Source organism: Equus przewalskii, chromosome 6 (genome assembly GCF_037783145.1).
Source record: "Equus przewalskii isolate Varuska chromosome 6, EquPr2, whole genome shotgun sequence".
Taxonomy (NCBI): domain Eukaryota; kingdom Metazoa; phylum Chordata; class Mammalia; order Perissodactyla; family Equidae; genus Equus; species Equus przewalskii.
Genome location: NC_091836.1, coordinates 46568852 through 46587467, shown reverse-complemented (window position 1 = coordinate 46587467; position 18616 = coordinate 46568852). Strand labels below are relative to the sequence as shown.

The 18616-nt window shown below is 37.2% G+C and overlaps 2 protein-coding genes across 4 annotated transcripts in view; one reads left to right on the top strand and one right to left on the bottom strand.

Annotated features, from left to right (window-relative positions):
• The window catches only part of LOC103542102 (zinc finger protein 791-like), a 257519-nt gene that overhangs the window by 122563 nt on the left and 116340 nt on the right, over positions 1-18616 (top strand). The gene's annotated exons all lie outside the window — the stretch shown is intronic.
• The window catches only part of LOC103540368 (zinc finger protein 709-like), a 36773-nt gene continuing 20246 nt past the window's right edge, over positions 2090-18616 (bottom strand). For 2 of the 3 annotated variants that reach the window (XM_008506915.2, XM_070625428.1), the window contains exons 2-4: positions 13177-13303; positions 12910-12970; positions 2090-5490 (exon numbers count right to left, since the gene is read on the bottom strand). In XM_008506915.2, coding sequence (XP_008505137.2) covers positions 3870-5490; positions 12910-12970; positions 13177-13303 — 1809 coding nt within the window. In that variant the 3' untranslated portion in view covers positions 2090-3869. The remainder of the gene's footprint in view (positions 5491-12909; positions 12971-13176; positions 13304-18616) is intronic. The other variant, XM_070625429.1, reaches the window with a different exon arrangement.

The window sequence follows — 18616 nt, the reverse complement described above, 5'->3', positions numbered from 1 at the left end:
TTAATTATATAAATATATAATATTTTAAGTATAGTTGTAGATTTTCACAAATGTATATTAATCTTGCCATCAAAAGATGGAAAAAAGGCCATCACTGAAAAGAACAGTCCTGTGGTGCCCATTGAAATGACACCCCTGAAACAGGTAAGTTAACACTAAAAAAATTGGGAAAATTAATCATTTGTTTTGCTCCTTTATTAAATCTTGACGCTGTGACTGCTGTTTCTCACTTTCCCACACCATGTGCTGGACATCTAAGCACATGGAAAGGAAACCTGTGATCAGCTACCTGGGCTCGGGGGCTTTGTGGATCATTGAAATTAAAGACTTCCAGCCACTCCTGTGATGAAAAGATGTTGAAAATTTCCCATTTCTCCCTGTATACTAAATTAGGATGTTACTCAAAATGAAATCCTCTCTCTGCAGCTCACTCAATTATTCCTTGGCTGACTGCCTCTAAACACAGTGGACTTGCATAGATGTCACTCTACTCATAGAATTCACTCAGGATGAGCCAGAACAGTGCAGATGAAGGCAACTGTTTCTCTAAGTGGGAGGAACTCCATGGTTTGATGGGGTGTGTGTTGCACACTCAGTCTGTACAGCAGCAACATGAAAATGCCAAAGATTACATTTTAAATATTTAAAGGAAAAATAAATGACATTAAACACAAAAAGATACCACAAATATCTGTGGCTGAAATCAGTAGGAAGTCTCCAGTCCCAGATAACAATGATGATGGCATCCTCCCTCACTCCTACCCTCATAGAAAAGATACATACGCACCTAAGCCTCCCTATTAGCTCAATGCTATTTTTTTACTTTCCTTCAAAGCCCTTATTTCCACCTTATAAGACAAGGGCTTATCATTTATAAATCATCTCTCTATCCACAAACACATAAGCACCAGGACTGCAAGAACTTGTTTGTTTTATGCCACTATATCCAAATCCTACTGTGCCTTATTTTTGCTAAGTTGGGTACAGACTCTACAGTGCACGGCAGGTGAGGGATGCTGAAACACTAGCATCAAGAGCACAGTCGCTGAGAAAGAAAGGAAGGATTGGCACAGTGGTCCTGTCTCTCTCCCTTGTCTCCTCTCACAATTTACCTAAACTCATAGGCCTCAGTTAAGTCATAAGGAAGATATTAAAAATATTATGTAATCTACTAAGAAGTTAATTTATCTATGCTAACTGACATACTTTATGGTAAACAGTGTCTAATACACCAGAGCAAATACATCATGTTTTGACTGTAAGTAGGAAAGGCAAAGCTGTTCCAGAGGACCAGGAGCTGGCTGCATCCACTGCAAGGCCAAGTCTTACCCTGCTAAAGAGAAAAATGTGACATCCTTCATCAAAGGTACACAGTTACTAAGACGAAACTCAAAGTATTTTGTAGCCATGTCAGTAAAAATTGTAAAAGATAAAATTCTAAACCATAAAGATGACTGATAGTTCCTTCTTTTTACAAAAATGACTGACTGGAACTTCTGACAAATTATTTTTAGCTCCACTACATTGATTCTGCCTTCTAGAAGACAATAATTAGGATTACCAGACAGAGAATTAAGTTGACCTCCTCACATCATTCAACACGGAAAGTGGCCTGCCTCCTTGAACAGCAGTCACACCCACAAACACAGGCCACAATCTTGTAAGCAGTCCTTCTGAGCTCCCTGCTGCTGTCAGACCTCACAGTCCCCTATGGTCTGTGTCATTCTTTAGACTTCATTACACAGTGCTCTTTGCCTACAGGTGCAATCCTGCAGGTCTCTGGCAAGAGGACACTGAAAAAACCATGAGTTTTAAGTGAAGAATGAAAATTAGTTTCATGACAAAATTTGTAGCTGTAAAGAATAAAAAATACAGTTTGCCTCAGGAAAAACGATCTGAATTTGTAAGCACATGATAGAATTGACTCATAACGTATGTTTAAATGAAGAAAACTGCAAAATGTATCTGAAAATCCATAATTAAAATGGATTTTAATATTTTCTCTGAAGAAATGAAAACCACAATATTTATTAGCACACAATGGATTAGAATAGTTGACAAAATAATCAATGAAACAACTACAGAAGTCTTCATTTCACCAAGAAATGGACATATGTTTAATGACATACATTCAAACATTACTGAAAACATATTGAGAGAATACATTCAGCTACAAGTAACAGGAAACACACACAGCATCTTCCTGACATGAGAGAGGTGACTGTTCTCACGCAGAAGAACTGGGTCAAGGCAGCACAAGGCAGCAGAGAAACAAACTCGCAGGTCTTTCCTTTTATGCCCCATTGTAGATATTGCAGTGAATCAGGAAAACATGCTGACTGGCACTATTAACAGCATAAGGTGTTTCCTATACAACTAGACATCACCCAGAGAGGAGGGGAACCAGAGAACACTCCCAACCACAAAGGTCTGGATTAGTCTCCTGGTGGACACAAGAGGCCTTACAGAAAAATCCTAACTCTAATGGATCTTTGATGTGAAACTTGTGAAAACATCAGTGGAAAATACATCTGTAAGAAAACGGAAATCAAACAGTTGGTGGTGATTTTCAAGATACTCTTGACTAGAAGGGCAAGAAAATGGGCTGGAAAGTGGTTTCCTTGAGGCTCCTACGTAACTGTCTCTCTCCCTGTGTGGTGGCTCCAAAATCTGACTAACACCTTGTTTGCTTCTGCCTTTGAAACCTCATGCATTGGTTTTTTTTTTTTTTTTGAGGAAGATTAGCCCTGAGCTAACATCTGCCGCCAATCCTCCTCTTTTTGCTGAGGAAGACTGGCCCTGAGCTAACATCCGTGCCCATCTTCCTCTGCTTTATATGTGGGACGCCTGCCACAGCCCGGCTTGACAAGTGGTGCCATGTCAGCACCCGGGATGTGAACCTGCAAACCCCAGGCCACTGAAGCGGAACATGCAAACTTAACTGCTGCGCCACTGGGCCGGCGCCAGGGGATGCATTCTTAAAGATCTAGTTCTTCATATTACCCTCACTGACATAACACAATAGAGTGATATGTCCAGCTCTAGATTTTCTTGCCCTCTCAAAGGCCTCTACTTAATTCAAAGCCTCTTCACCAAATACCACTCAGAAGGAAGGACAAAGAGCAAAGGCCCAAACATGAAAACAAGAATTCCCAGGAAACTATACTCTTTGATAAACTTGCCGCACATAAAAATTTGTTTCAACTGTTTAATAGTATGGAAAATAAAAACAGGCTCCTATACCCATCAGCCTGAAAATAGAGCTTTCTCTAAGAAAGGTCTGATACATACAGTGGATGAGGCATATCCAGGAACCGCAATACAAGGCCAGTAAGAAAATCTCAACAAATACAAACTGTCATTTTTCAATGATGCCTTAATAGAACAATTAAAACCTTATGAAAAAATTAAACAGAAAATATTAACTGATAAAGGAAAAACCACCACCTATTAATTTTTATGTACTATTGATGAAGGATGACCTGCAGAGTTCTCTCACCTCAATATTCATTTCTGAAAGTAATTAATAGAAATCCAAAATCCAATGCTGCAATTTGAGAAAGAGCCTTGGTAAACAATATATTTACGACTTTTATGACAACTCTTTCAAGCTGAAAGTTTTCTAGAACATTATCGACAAGTTAATTTCCATCAACCTTTCTCATAAGACTTAAATTTATTATTTCTTCCTGGTGGGAGTTTCACATAGAAGAATGTGGGCCAATTGAAGTCTTTCCCACACTTTACATTCAAGAGGTTTTTATTAAGTGAGTCCTTTCATGCCTTCAGAAAGAACTGGGATGACAAAAGCTTTCCTACATTCTTTACATTTATATGATTTTTATTCTAGTGTGCCATCTCACATATCCTCAAAACTTTTCATGAGGAATAAAGGCTTTGCCACTTTCCTGACATTTATAGGGTTTCTCTCCAGTATGAATTCTTTCATGTCTTCGAAGATATCTGAGAGAAATGAAGGCTTTTCCACATTCCTTACAATCATAGGGTTTTTCTCCTGTATGAGTTCTTTCATGTATTCGAAGAGAACTGGAAGAAGTGAATGCTTTACTGCATTTTTTACACTCATAGGGGTTTTTGCCAGTATGAGCGCTTTCATGTTTTCGAAGAGAACTGGTATAACTGAAGGCTTCCCCACATTCCTTACACTCATAGGGTTTCTCCCCAGTGTGATTTCTTTCATGTATTTGGAAACCTCGAAGAGAAACAAAAGCCTTACCACATTCCTTACATACATAGGGTGTCTCTCCTGTGTGAATTCTTTTGTGCATTTTTAAGGAACTGTAATCACTGAAAGCTTTCCCACATTCTTCACATTTATACGGTTTCTCTCCAGTGTGCACTCTCATGTGTCTTCGAAAGTCTGTGTGACAAATGAAGGCTTTCCCACATTCCTGACATTCATAAGGTTTCTCTCCAGTATGAGTTATTTCATGTCGTTGAACAGAACTAGAACAACTGAAGGCTTTACCACATGTTTTACATTCATAGGGTTTCTCTCCAGTGTGAGTCCTTTCATGTCGTTGAACAGAACTGGAACGACTGAAGGCTTTACCACATGTTTTACATTCATACACTTTCTCTCTATTGTGACTCCTTCCATGCAGTTGAAAGGCACTGGGAGAAAAGAATGCTTTCTCACATTCCTTACATTTATAAGGTCCATCTCCACCGTGAGTGACCATGTGTGCTTCAAGCTTTGTGAGAGTTAAACAATCTTTCCCACATTCCTTACATTCATAGGATTTCCCTTTAGTATGAATTCTTTCATGTCTTCGAAGAGAACCGGAAGAAGTGAATGCTTTACTACATTTTTTACATTCATAGGGTTTCTCTCCAGTGTGAGTTCTTTCATGTCTTTGAAGAGAACTGGGACAAGTGAAGGCTTTACTACACTTTTTACATTTATAGGGTTTCTCTCCAGTATGAGTTCTTTCGTGTACGTGAACATTACTGGAAAATTTGAAGGCTTTACCACATATTTTACATTCATAGGGTTTCTCTCCAGTGTGACTCCTTTCATGTATTCGAAATGCACTGGGATAAATGAATACTTTCCCACATTCCTTACATTTATAGGGTTTCTCTACAGTGTGACTTCTTTCATGTATCTGAAGTAAACGGGAACAACTAAGGGTTTTCCCACATTCCTTACATTTACAGGTTTTCACTCCATTGTGAATTCTTTCATGTGTTTCAAAAAATTGGAGATAACAGAAGGTTTTTCCACAGTACTTACATTTATATGGCTTCTTTCCACATTTTTTATATTCACATGGTTTGTGTCCAGTGTGACATCTGATGTGCCTATGAAAGGATGAATGACGCATGAAGACTTTTCCACATGCACTGCATTCATGTGGTTTCACTCCAGTAGTTTTCTTGTTCAGATTGAGATTTGGAATAAGGCTCAAGTTTTCTCCACGTTGACTACCCTCTTCACTTTCACAGAGTCTCTCTATCGTATGACTTCTGTAAAAGACAAGAAGAACATTACTGCTGACTTCTTTATTAATGATTTTATATTTATTATTATGATTTATAGAAAAAATGTAGGTTTTCTGCCTTGTCTGAATTGCCTGAAATTGAACATACTGAATGCTCTGCAAGAAGACTTCACCTTTGCTACTGTCAAAACAGTAATATTCAAGAGTGATGACAGCATTATGCTGGAGTGAGCTCTTCCCTTAGACGCTCCCTCCTCACATACAAAGAAAAGGACATTCATAAACCAACAGAAGACATTCACACAACACAAAAGACGTCTGAGAGACCCACACAGCCATATGTCTGAAGGTGAAAGTGCTGGACACCCCCAGGGCAAGTGGAAGTGGGTAAGGGGATATCCTTTCCCTCCTAAACAACAGCGACTGGGGCATGGGACCACATGAGGCTCTGGAAAAAGAGGGGGGAGAGGTAGCTCTCCGCAGGAACACCTTCACTTTCCAAGTTCCCTCAAAGCCTCTGGGAAGGCCCCACACAGAGGTGGCTAAGCTATTGTGGCAGCATCTTCATCAAGCCAAAACCCTAGGAGCAGATAGCAAGGGCACAGCAAGAATGACCCTGGGATCACACAGGAAAAAGCAAGCGGCCCTCCTCCCACCCAGTGCTCCAGCTCAGGTGGTCAACCAGAGCACTCATGCACAGGTTAGAAAAGCAGCAGCGTCAGCAACCTAGCTGGCAATCACAGACAGGACGTCAGCACAGATTCCGAAGACAGGCACAGACACCAGCTGTCACAGGGGGTTCCAAATACAGAGCTCTTGACTCCCACCCCAATGGCAACAGGTGGAAGCTGTGACCAGATACTGTCACTATGCTAAGGCACAAATCCACGCCATCAAATAATATGAATAAATAAATTAATAGGCCAGAAGGAAAATGACAAGCACTCAGAAATCAATCCTGAAGTCACAGAAATTTATTATCTAACTGACAGAGAATTCAAAATAGCTACCATTAAAAAGAAAATGAGTTACAAGACAATACAGATAGTTCAATGAAATCAGGAGATAAATTAAAGAAGAAAGGGAATTCTTCAAAAAAGAGATTGAACCTATAAAGAAAAACAAATCAGAAGTGTTGGAAATGAAAAATACAGTGAACCAGATAAAGAAAAACCTGAACTCCCTGAATAACAGAGCTGATATTTTGGAGGACAGAAGGAGCAGACCAGAGGATAGAAATAGAAATGCTTCAAATGAAGGAGAGAGAAATAAGACTAAAAAGAAACAAAGAAATTCTCTGAGAAATATCTGTCTCAATTGGGAATGCAACACAATGATAATACGAATTCCAGAGGAAAAAGAGAGCAGAAAGCTTGTTCAAACAAATAATAGCTGAGAACGTCCAAAACCTGGGGAAGGAGCTGGAAATACAAGCAAAAGAAGCTAATGGAACACAAAATTACATCAATGTAAAAAGACCTTCTCCAAGGCATATAGTAGTAAAGCTGGTCAAGGTCAATGACGAAGAAAGAATATTAAGGGCAGCAAGGCAGAAGAAAATAACTTACAAAGGAACTCCTATCAGGCTTTCAGCAGGTTTCTCAGCAGAAACATTACAGGCTAGGAGAGAGTGGAATGATATATTCAAAATAATGAAAGACAAAAACTTTCAGCCAAGAATATTATATCCAGTGAAAATTTCCTTCAGATATGATGGAGAAACAAAATCTCTCCCAGACAAACAAAAGCTAAGGGAATTCATTGCCATAAGACCACCCCCCTCCCCCCCCCACACACACACACAAAATGCTGAAGAAGGCGCTCACCCTGAAAAAAAAGAAAGGGTTTACAAAGCCTTGAGAAAGGAGATAAATAGGCAGACAAAATCAGAAAATTGCAGCTCTGTATCAGAACAAGTTAGCAAACACTTAATTACAACATTAAAGATAAAGGGAAGGAAAACAAAAAATAAATATAATCTCATCATTTTAACGACAAACTCACAAGACAAGATGGACTAAGTTGTGACAACAATAATTTAGTAGGGGAAGAGGAAAGGGACGTAGTCAGCTTGGTCTAAGGAAATAGGCTATCAGAAAAAAGACTTCTCATCTACAAGTGTTTTTATAGAAATCACATGGTAACCACTAAACAAATAATTAGAACAGAGACATAAACAATAAATAAAGAGTAAACTGAGAAAAACATCATAGAGAACTACCAAACTGAACTGATAGTCTGAAATACCTGAGACGAGAAACAAGAGAAATACAGAACAACCAGAAAATGAGAGATAAAGTAGCAGCATCAAACCCTCATATATCAATAATCAGTCTAAATGCAAATGGATTGAATTCTCCAATGAAAAGACACAGAGTGCCGGGATGGATTAAAAATCAAGACCCAACAATATGCTGCCTCCAGGAAACACATCTCAGCTCCAATGACAAATATAGGCTCAGAGTGAAGGGATGGAAGATGATACTCCAAGCTAATGGCAAATAAAAGAAAGGTGTTGCCATGCTTATATCAGACAAACTAGACTTCTAGACAAAACAGGCAATGAGAGCCAAAGAGGGGCAGTATATAATGATAAAAGGGACACTCCACCAAGAAGACAGAACACATAAACATATATGCACCCAACAGAGAAGCACTAAAGTACACAAAGCAACTATTAACAGACCTAAAAGGAGATATTAACAATAACACAATAATAGTAGAGGACCTTAACACCACACTTATGTCAATGGATAGATCATCCAAACAGAAAGTCAACAAGAAAATAGTGGATTTAAATGAAAAAGTAGACCAGATCAACTTAATATATAGAGAACACCCCATCCAAAAACAGAATACACATTCATCTCAAGCGCACATGGAACATTCTCAAGGATAGATCATACGTTGGGAAACAAGGCAAGCCTCAATAAATTTAAGAAGATTGAAATCATATCAAGCATTTTTTCCAACTGTAATGCTATGAAACTAGAAATCAACCACAAGAAAAGGCTGGGATAGTGACAAATATGTGGAGACTAAACAACATGCTACTGAACAACCAATGCATCACTGGAGAAATCAAAAAATATCTGGAGACAAATGAAAATGAAAATACACCATACCAACTCATATGGGATGCAGCAAAAGCAGTCCTAAGAGGGAAATTCACAGCAATACAGGCCCACCTTAACAAACAAGAAAAGTCTCAAATAAGCAATATTAAACAACACCTAACACAATTAGAAAAAGAAGAAAGCCCAAAGTCAGCAGAAGGAGGATATAATAAAAACTAGAGCAGAAATAAATGAAATTGAACAACAACAAAAACAGCAGAAAGGATCAATGAAACAAGGAGTTGGTTCTTTGAGAAGACAAACAAAATTGACAAACCCTTAGCTAGACTCACTAAGAAAAAAAGAGAGAAGGCTCAAATAAATAAAACTAGAAATCAAAGAGGAGAAACTACAACAGATACCATAGAAAGACAAAGGATTATAAGAGAATACTATGAAAAACTATATGCCAACAAATTGGACAATCTAGAAGAAACTGATAAATTCTTAGACTCATACAACCTCCCAAAACTAAGGCACAAAGAAAGAGAGAATCGGAATAGACCAATCACAAGTAAAGAGATTGAAACAGTAATCCAAAACCTCCCAAAAAATACAAACCCAGGATCAGTTTGCTTCTCTGGAGAATTCTACCAAACATTCAAAGAAGATTTAATACCTGTCCTTCTCAAACTATTCCAAAACAATGAAGAAAATGGAATATTTCCTAACACATTTTACAAAGCCAACATCACCCTCATCCCAAAGCCAGACAAGGACAAAACAAAGAAGGAAAATTATAGGCAAATACTGCTGATGCACATAGATGCAAAAATCATCAACAAAATATTGGCAAATCAAATACAGCAATACATTAAAAAGATCACACATCATGATCAAATGGGATTTATACTAGGTACGCAGGGATGGTTCAACATCCACAAATCAATCAATGTGGTACACAACATTAACAAAATGAGGAATAAAAACCACAGGACCATCTCAATAGGTGTGGGAAAAGCATTTGCCAAGATCCAACATCCATTTATGATAAAAACTCTCAATAAAATGGGTATAGAAGGAAAGTACCTCAACATAATCAAGGCTATAAATGACAAACCCACAGCCAACATCATACTCAACAGGGAAAAACTGTCACCACTCTTACTCAACATAGTACTGGAGGTTTTGGCCAGAGCAATAAGACAAGAAAAAGAAATGAAAGGAATTCAAATTGGCAAGGAAGAAGTGAAACTCTCATTGTTTGCAGATGACATGATTTTATACATAGAAAACCGTAAAAAAATCCATTGGAAAACTATTAGAAATAATCAAGAACTACAGCAAACTTGCAGGGTACAAAATCAACCCACAAAAATCAGCTGCATTTCTACATTAGCAATGAACAAACAATGAAGAAAATGGAATATTTCCTAACACATTTTACAAAGCCTTAGCAATGAACTAACAGAAAAAGAACTCAAAAATACAATCCCATTTACAATCGCAACAAAAATAATAAAATACCTAGGAATAAATTTAACTATTGAGGTGAAAGACCTAAACAACGAAAACTATAAGATGTTATTGAAAGAACTCCATGATGACATAAAGAAATGGAAAGATATTCCACGCATGGATTGGAAGAATAAATATAGTTAAAATGTCCATACTACCTAAAGCAATCTACAGATTCAGTGCAATCCCACTCAGAATCCCAATGACAATCTTCATGGAAATAGTACAAAGAATCCTAAAATTCATATGGGGAACAAAAGACCCCCAAATAGCTACAGCAATCCTGAGATAAAAGAACAAAGCTAGCGGCATCACAATCCCTGACTTCCAAACATATTACAAAGCTAAAGTGATCAAAACAGCATGGTACTGGTACAAAAAAAACAGGCACAGAGATCAATGGGGAACAGAATTGAAAGCCCAGAAATAAAACCACACATCTATGGACAGCTAATCTTCGACAAAGAAACTAAGAACATACAATGGAGAAAGGAAAGTCTCTTCAATAAATGGTGTTGGGAAAACTGGTCAGCCACATGCAAAGGAATGAAAGTAGACCATTATCTTTCACCACATACAAAAATTAACTCAAGATGGATCAAAGACTTGAAGGTAAGACTCTAAAACCATAAAACTCCTAGAAGAAAATACAGGCACTACACTCTTTCACATCAGTCTTAGAAGGATCTTTTCAAATACCATGTCTACTCAGGTGAGGGAAACAAAAGAAAAAATTTAACAAGTGGGACTTCATCAGACTAAGGAGCTTCTGCAAGGCAAAGGAAACCAGGAACAAAATGAAAAGACAACCCACGAACTGGGAGAAAATATTTGCAAATCATATACCCAACAAGGGATTAATAGCTAAAATAAAGAAAGAACTGACAGAACTCAACAAAAAAACAAACAACCTGATCAAAAAATGGGCAGGTGTGAAAAGAAACTAGAATCAAAACAAAGAGACAACGCACCAATTGGGAGAAAATATTTTCAAATCACATATCTGACAAGGAGTTAATCTCCATAATATGTAAGGAACTCACAGAACTGAACAATAAAAAAACAAATAGCCCAATCAAAAAATGGGCAGAGGATATGAACAGACATTTCTCCAAGGAAGATATACAGATGGCCAATAACCACATGAAAGATGCTCAGCATCACTAATCATCATGGAAACACAAATCAAAACTACACTAAGATACCACCTTACGCCTGTTAAAATGGCTATAATCAATAAGACTAAAAATAACAAATATTGGAGAGGGTGTGGAGAGAAGGGAACCCTCACACACTGCTGATGGGAATGCAAACTGTGCAGCCACTATGGAAAACAGCATGCAGATTTCTCAAAAAATGAAAAATAGAACTACTATATGACCCAGCTATCCCACTACTGGGTATCTACCCAAACAATTTGAAATCAACAATCCAAAGTAACATAAGCACCTCTATGTTCCTTGCAGCACTATTCACAATAGCCAAGACATGGAAGCAACTCAAGTGCCCACTGACCAATGATTGGATAGAGAAGATGTGGTATATATATATACAGAATGGAACACTACTCAGCCATAAAAAAAGACAAATTCATCCCATTTGCAACAACATGGAAGGACCTGGAGGGAACCATACTAAGCAAAATAAGCCAGACTGAAAAAGACAAACGCCATATGATTTCACTCATATGTGGAAGATAAACAAACACATGGACAAAGACAACAGTTCAGTGATTACCAGGGGAAGTGGGGTTGGGGGTGGGCACAGGGGTGAAGGGGAGCACTTATGTGGTGACAATCAAGAAATAATGTACAACTGAAATCTCACATTGACATAAACTATTATGAACTCAATTAAAATTTTTTTTAAAAAGGGCAGATATGAACAGAAATTTTTCCCAAGAAGATATACAGATGGCAAATAGGCACATGAAAAGATACTCAACATCACTAATCATCAGGGAAATGCAAATCAAAACTACAGTAGGATATCACCTTACACCTGTTAGAATGGCTATTATCACCCAGACAAAAAATAACAAATGTTGGAGAGGGTGTGGAGAAAAAGGAACCCTCAAACACTGCTGGTGGGAAAGCAAACTGGTGCAGCCACTATGGAAAACAGTATGGAGATTTCTAAAAGATTAAAAATAGAAATATCATACAACCCAGATATGGCACTACTAGGTATTTATCCAAAGAACTTGAAATCAACAATTCAAAGAGACTTATGCAGCCTTATGTTCACTGCAGCATTACTCACAACAGCCAAGATGTGGAAGCAATCCAAGTGCCCACCGACTGATGTTTGGATAAAAAAGATGTGGTATATATATATACACAATGGAAAACTACTCAGCCATAAAAAAGACAAAATCGTCCCATTCACAACATGGGGGGACCTTGAGGGTATTATGTTAAGTGAAATAAGCCAGACAGAGAAAGACAAACACTGTATGACTGCACTCATATGTTGAAGATAAACACACACATGGACAGAGAGAATAGTTTAGTGGTTACCAGAAAGGCAGGCGGTTGGGAGGTGAGAGTAAAGGGTGAAGGGTGAAGGGGAACATTTATATGGTGACTGACAAATAATAATGTATAATTGAAATTTCACAATGTTATAAACTATTATGATCTCAATAAAATAAAAAAAAGTGATATTCATATAGAGTTTATTGTTTCCAAGTGAACTGTTTTGCAAACCTTGAACTACGTCACATTTAAGAAAGTATATTTCCTGAAAATTTTCTAATAATAATTAAACTTGAAGCAGGGATTATTTGTTCTGTTTGCTACTTTTAAAAATTTCATAACATGCCAGGATTCTCACCTGAGACACTGCTTTCTACTGTGAGTGTGACTCACCTTAGTTTTCTCCCCTGGGTTTTGTACCAATCTTCAATGTCACGATCTTCCCATTGTTCTCCTAAAAGGCAAACCCAGAAAAAAATAATTCTAAAATATTAGAAATTATAGAAAAATTATTAGATTCTAGGTCCATGATGAGCTGTGACCACGTCTAGTCTATTTACCAACATCCTCCCTTTCCACATTCCACATTTGGAACAACACTGATGGGCAGGAAAGACTTGTTCTCTAATTGACTAAGGGAAGGAATGTCCTCAATCTTACCTACTGACGCCAGGTTCCTCAAGGTTTCCCACATTTCATCTCTGTAGAGTTTCTTCTGTGAAGGTTCCAGTAAAGCCCACTCCTCTGGGGTGAAGATCACAGCCACATCCTCAATGGTCACTGAGCCCTAAAAGACCACATACATGTGTAGAGGAGGATGCATAAGACTGACGGCACTGGGGATCTACACTCCATTAGTAGGGAGGTTACATATGATTCTTCTGCAAACATTTATTCTATGTCATGATCATAAAAAACTCATTGTTTTCCTGTACACACTTCATCCTCAACTTAACAGCATTATGAATACATGGAAATTATTTACACATTTTTGCTGTGGTCACATTTCATCTTATTTCTCTCTGATGGCAGGGTCCAGAGCAAATTGGGAAATGCTATACATATGAACCAAATATTATCATTTTAAGACTGATTCCTCGTGAGGAATATTCTTATATCTTCTTCCTGATTACCCACCATTTACAGCACTCCATGAGGCAGAGGGCCAAATCTGCATGACATTTCAATGAATAAAAACACAGTGAAGAACGGGAAGGTTACTCTTCTATTCCCATCACCAAACATGAGAGTCCAGGTGGCCCGTAAAAATTAAACTTTTATCAAGGTCCAGCTGGCTATACTGTCAAGACGTACTTCAGGCCCTTATATTTATATTCAGCTGCCTGAATGTAAATATTCTTGCGGGGAAGCATAGCTTTTAACTTGTGTAATATTTATCACAGACTCTGCTCTTCCTTTCTCTCTCTCTATGACTTGATGGGGCTAGAAAGTCATTTGGAACTTAGAGTTCAGACATAGGAAGAAGGCATGACAACTTAGACCATACAATCTGTACACTCATGTGCCTCGGGGCTCCAGCCAATCTTTAGAACATAGAGTGAGATAATAACGTGCCGGAAGAGCTCTTTCCAGGCCAACCCTAACAGTGGACCCTGGGCCTTGCTGTGCCTGAGGAACAGGTGAAGAGCCGCAGATTGCAAGTGAGTTCACCGAAGTCCACAATGATTTCATGTTGAACATTAAACATGAAAACACCAAAAATGCACGCCGAATAATAGCATCTTCACACTAGACAAAAATCAAAGACAAAGAAATATATCAAAGGAAGCCAGAGGGGAAAACACACCTTAGGTATAGAGAAACAAAGACTGGCATTCAACTGGACTTGTTTTCAGAAACCATGCAAGCAAGAACAGAGTGGAGAGAAATGTTTAATGTTTTGTAACTTAAAAACCACCTCCTAGAATTCTCTGTCAAGCAAATTTATCCTTCAAAAATAAGGAAAAATAAAAACAGACAAAAAGTGAGGAAATTTTTCATTAGTATTCCTACTTTGAATGAAACACTCAAAAATTTATCAGGAAAAATGTAAATGGTAAAGGTGGAGATTTAAAAAAGGAATAAATAAATGTAAAACTTTTTATATTTATTATAATTAACATAAGAGTTTAACACTAAAGGAAGCTGGCATAGGTATAAGAATTTCAGACAATACAGATTTCAAACCAAAGAAAGCCCAGAGATAAAGAGAGGCATTACATAATGATCAAGGGGTCCATTCTCAAGAGGGCACAGCAATCCTTGATGTGTATGTGCATGACAACAGAGGAGCAAAACACGGAAGACAAGCGCTGATACAACACAAGGAAAAAGAGATAAATCCACTACTATAGCTGTAGACTTCAACACTCCTTTATCACAAACTATAAATTCCAGCAGGCAGAAAATGAGGAAGGACAGAGTTTAACTGAACAGCACTCTACAACTGGATTTCATTGTAATCTATGGAATACTTAATGTAACAAAAACAGAGTACACATTCTTCTCAAGTTCACATGAAACATTCACCAAGACAGAACATATTCTGGGACCTAAAACACATCTTAACAAATTTGACAGAAAGCATACAAAATATGCTCTTAGACTGCACAGGCTTTAATCTAGAAATCAATAACAGCAAGATAGTTGGAAAAGCCCCAAATATATGGAGATTCAAAAACACACTTCTAAATAATAAATGGGATTAAACAAGAAGTCTCAAGGGAAATAAAAAATTATTCTAGACTAAATGAAATAAAAACACAACACACCAAAGGGTCTTGCACGCAGCAAAAACAGTGCCCGGAGGGAAATTTATGCCATCAAACAAATACACCGGAAAAAACAAGGATTTACAATCAACAATGTAAGCATCTACCTTAGAAAACAATAAAAAGAAGACCAAATTAAACCCAAAGCAAGCACAATATATGAAATAATAAAAATTAAGAAAAAATTAACATAATTGTGGGAAATCAATGGAGAAAAAGTTTTTAAAAAGCTGATTTCTTGACAAGACCAATAAAATGGATAAACCTCTAGTGACAATAACTAAGAAAAGATGGAACACAGAAATTACTAATATCAGAAAGGAAAGGAGGGGGAAATGAAAATTTTTTAATTTATGAAATCCAAAATCCACTTATGATAACAAACTAGTAATAGAGGGGAACTTTTGCTTCTTGAGAAAGATCTTCACAAATCCTGTAGCTAAATTCATAACATTTGTTCTGTAGGACATGACTGTCTCTGTGAAACATCTGAAAGAATCTACAAAAATACAGATAACTTTTGGAATTAATAAGACAGAATAGTAAGACTGAAGCATAATCCTTACAGACCCACACAAATATAATTAACTGGTCTTTGACAAAGGAGAAGAGGCAATTCAAAAGGAAAGTCTTTTAAACAAACAGTGTTGGACATAATGGAAATCCACCCACAAACACACATGCACACAAAACATGCAGACTCAGGCTTGACACCTTTCACAAATTTTAACTCAAAACAGATTATTATAGATCTAAATTTAAAATGCAAAAGTAATAAACTCGTAGAAGACACCAGAGGAGAAAATCTAGGTTATTTCGGGTTTGGTGATGAATTTTTAAATACAACACCAAAAGCAAGGTCCATAAAAGAAAAAAATGGTAATTTCATTTCATTAAAATGAAAAACTGCTCTGAGAAAGATACTGTTAAAAGAATGAAAAGATAAGTCACAGAGGAGGAGAAAATTTTTGCAAAACATGTGCCTGATAAATGACTGGTATCCAAAATATCTAAAGAACTCTTAAGACAACAGTAAGAAGAAAAACAACCCAATTAAAAATGGCAAAAGATCTGAACAGACAGCTCACCAAAGAAGACAGACAGGTGGGAAAAGCAAAATGACAACATGCTCCACATCAAATGTCACTGGGAAACTGCAAATAAAACAACAATAAAGTATCACTGCTTATTAATGGCTAAAATTCAAAACACTCAGAACATCAAATATTGGTGAAGACGTGAAGCTACAGGTAATCATCATTCATTGCTGGTGGGAATGGAATTTGGCAGGCCTACAATGGAAGACAGGAACTTTCTTTCAAAGCAAAATATACTCTTACTATGTATAGTAAGATCCAGCAATCACCCTCTTTGGTATTTTTCCAAATGAGTTGAAACCCTATGTTCACATAAAAACCTGTACATGAATATTTGTTAGGTGCTTTAGTTATAATTATCAACAGAGCTAAGCGAGATGTCCTTCAGTAAGTCGATCAGACAAGTGGTGCATCCATACAATGAAACACTGTTCCGTGATAAACAGAAATGAGGAATCAAGCCACGAAAACACATGCAGGAACCTTAAAAGTACATTGCTAAGGGAAAGCAGCCAATGTGACACAGTTATATACTGTATGATCCCAAGTATACGATGTTCTAGAAAAGACAAAAGCATGAGCCAGTTGAAAGATCTCCAGAAGTGAAGGATTTGGGGGTTGGAGGGAGGGATGAATCGACAGGTGAGCACAGAGGGCTTTGAAGGGAGCAAAACTATACTCTATGATACAGAAATAATAAATATGTCATTGTACATTTGCCAAAACCCAGAGATCATATAACAAAGACCTATACAAGTGTACCATTTTTTACCTTTTATACAGCAAAAGTTTTACCATAACTTTCTATGTTTAGATACACAAATACTTACCATTGTTATAACTGCCTGCAGCATTCAGTACAGTAACATGCTGTACAGGTGTGTAGCCTAGAAGCAACAGGCCACACCATAGAGCCGACGTGTGTAGGCTTGTGTAAGTGCACTCTAGGATGTTCACACAGTGACGACATAGCCTAATGACGCATTTCCCAAACATATCCTCGTGGTTAAGTGATGCAAGACTGTATCTGCTCTAGCTAGTTCTATTCGAGAATGTACTGCAGATTTTAACCAAAACCATTATGCAAAAAAGAAACTAAAATACATAAACATTGGTTAGAAAGATGTAAATGTATCTCTAATTCCACAAATCTTTTAAGAAAAGTGTAATGTCCACTAAAAAACTATTAGAACTGAAAATTGAGTTAGCAAAGTGATGGAATACAAGGTCAAAATACAAATCTTGCCATTTTTGCTTTTTACTCTATCGATATCCTTTATTACATAACTGGATTTTGAGATGTTAACCCAACCGTTCATCCCTGGAACAAATCCCACTCGGTCATGGTGTGTGAGTCTCTAACATATTCCTGGATCTGCTCTGCTGCTATTTATTATACTGGCCGCACAAAATGAATCAGTGTTCTCTCCATTTTAATTTCTTAAAGAGTTTGCGAAGAATCGGTAATAAAGAATCTTTGAATGTTTCAGAGAATTCTGAGTTAAAGCCATTTAGGCCGAGCCTTTCATTGTGGGTAGCTGTTTGTTTACTAATTCAACCCCCTCACTTGTTATAGTTCTATTCAGATTTTCCACTTACTCTTGATTTAGGTTCAGTAGTTTGCGTCTTTCGAGGAATTTGTCCGTTTCATCTCGGTTATCTAATTTATTGCCACACAACTGTTCACTGAATTCTTCTATAATCCTTTTTATTTCTGTAACGTCACCTGTGACATCCCTCTTTCTTTCTGATTGTATGAAGTTGAATCTTCCCCCTTTTTCTCTAAATCAATCTAGCTAAAGAACTGTCATATTTGTTAATCTTTCCATAAAAACTATTTTTGGTTTCATTGATTTTCTCTGCGCTTTTTCTCTTCCTCATTCATTAATTTCTGCTCTAATTTTTATTATCTTCTTTCTCTTTGCACTGGATTTGGTACCTCAACTTTTAGGTTATTGATTAGAGATCTCTCTTTTTGCTTAGTATAGGCATTAATGGCCATAAATTTCTTTCTTTGTACTGTTTTAGATTCAGGCCATAAACTTTGACCCTTTAGGTATGAGATAATGTTCCTCATTATCTCTAGTGATATGTTTTGTTTTAAAGTTTATTTTGCTAGATATTTGTATCATGTCTCCAGCTTTGTTGTGGGTGCTATTTCCAGATGTCTATTTTCCCATCATTTACTTTGAATCTCTTTCTATCTTTGAATCTAAAGTGTGTTTCCTGTAC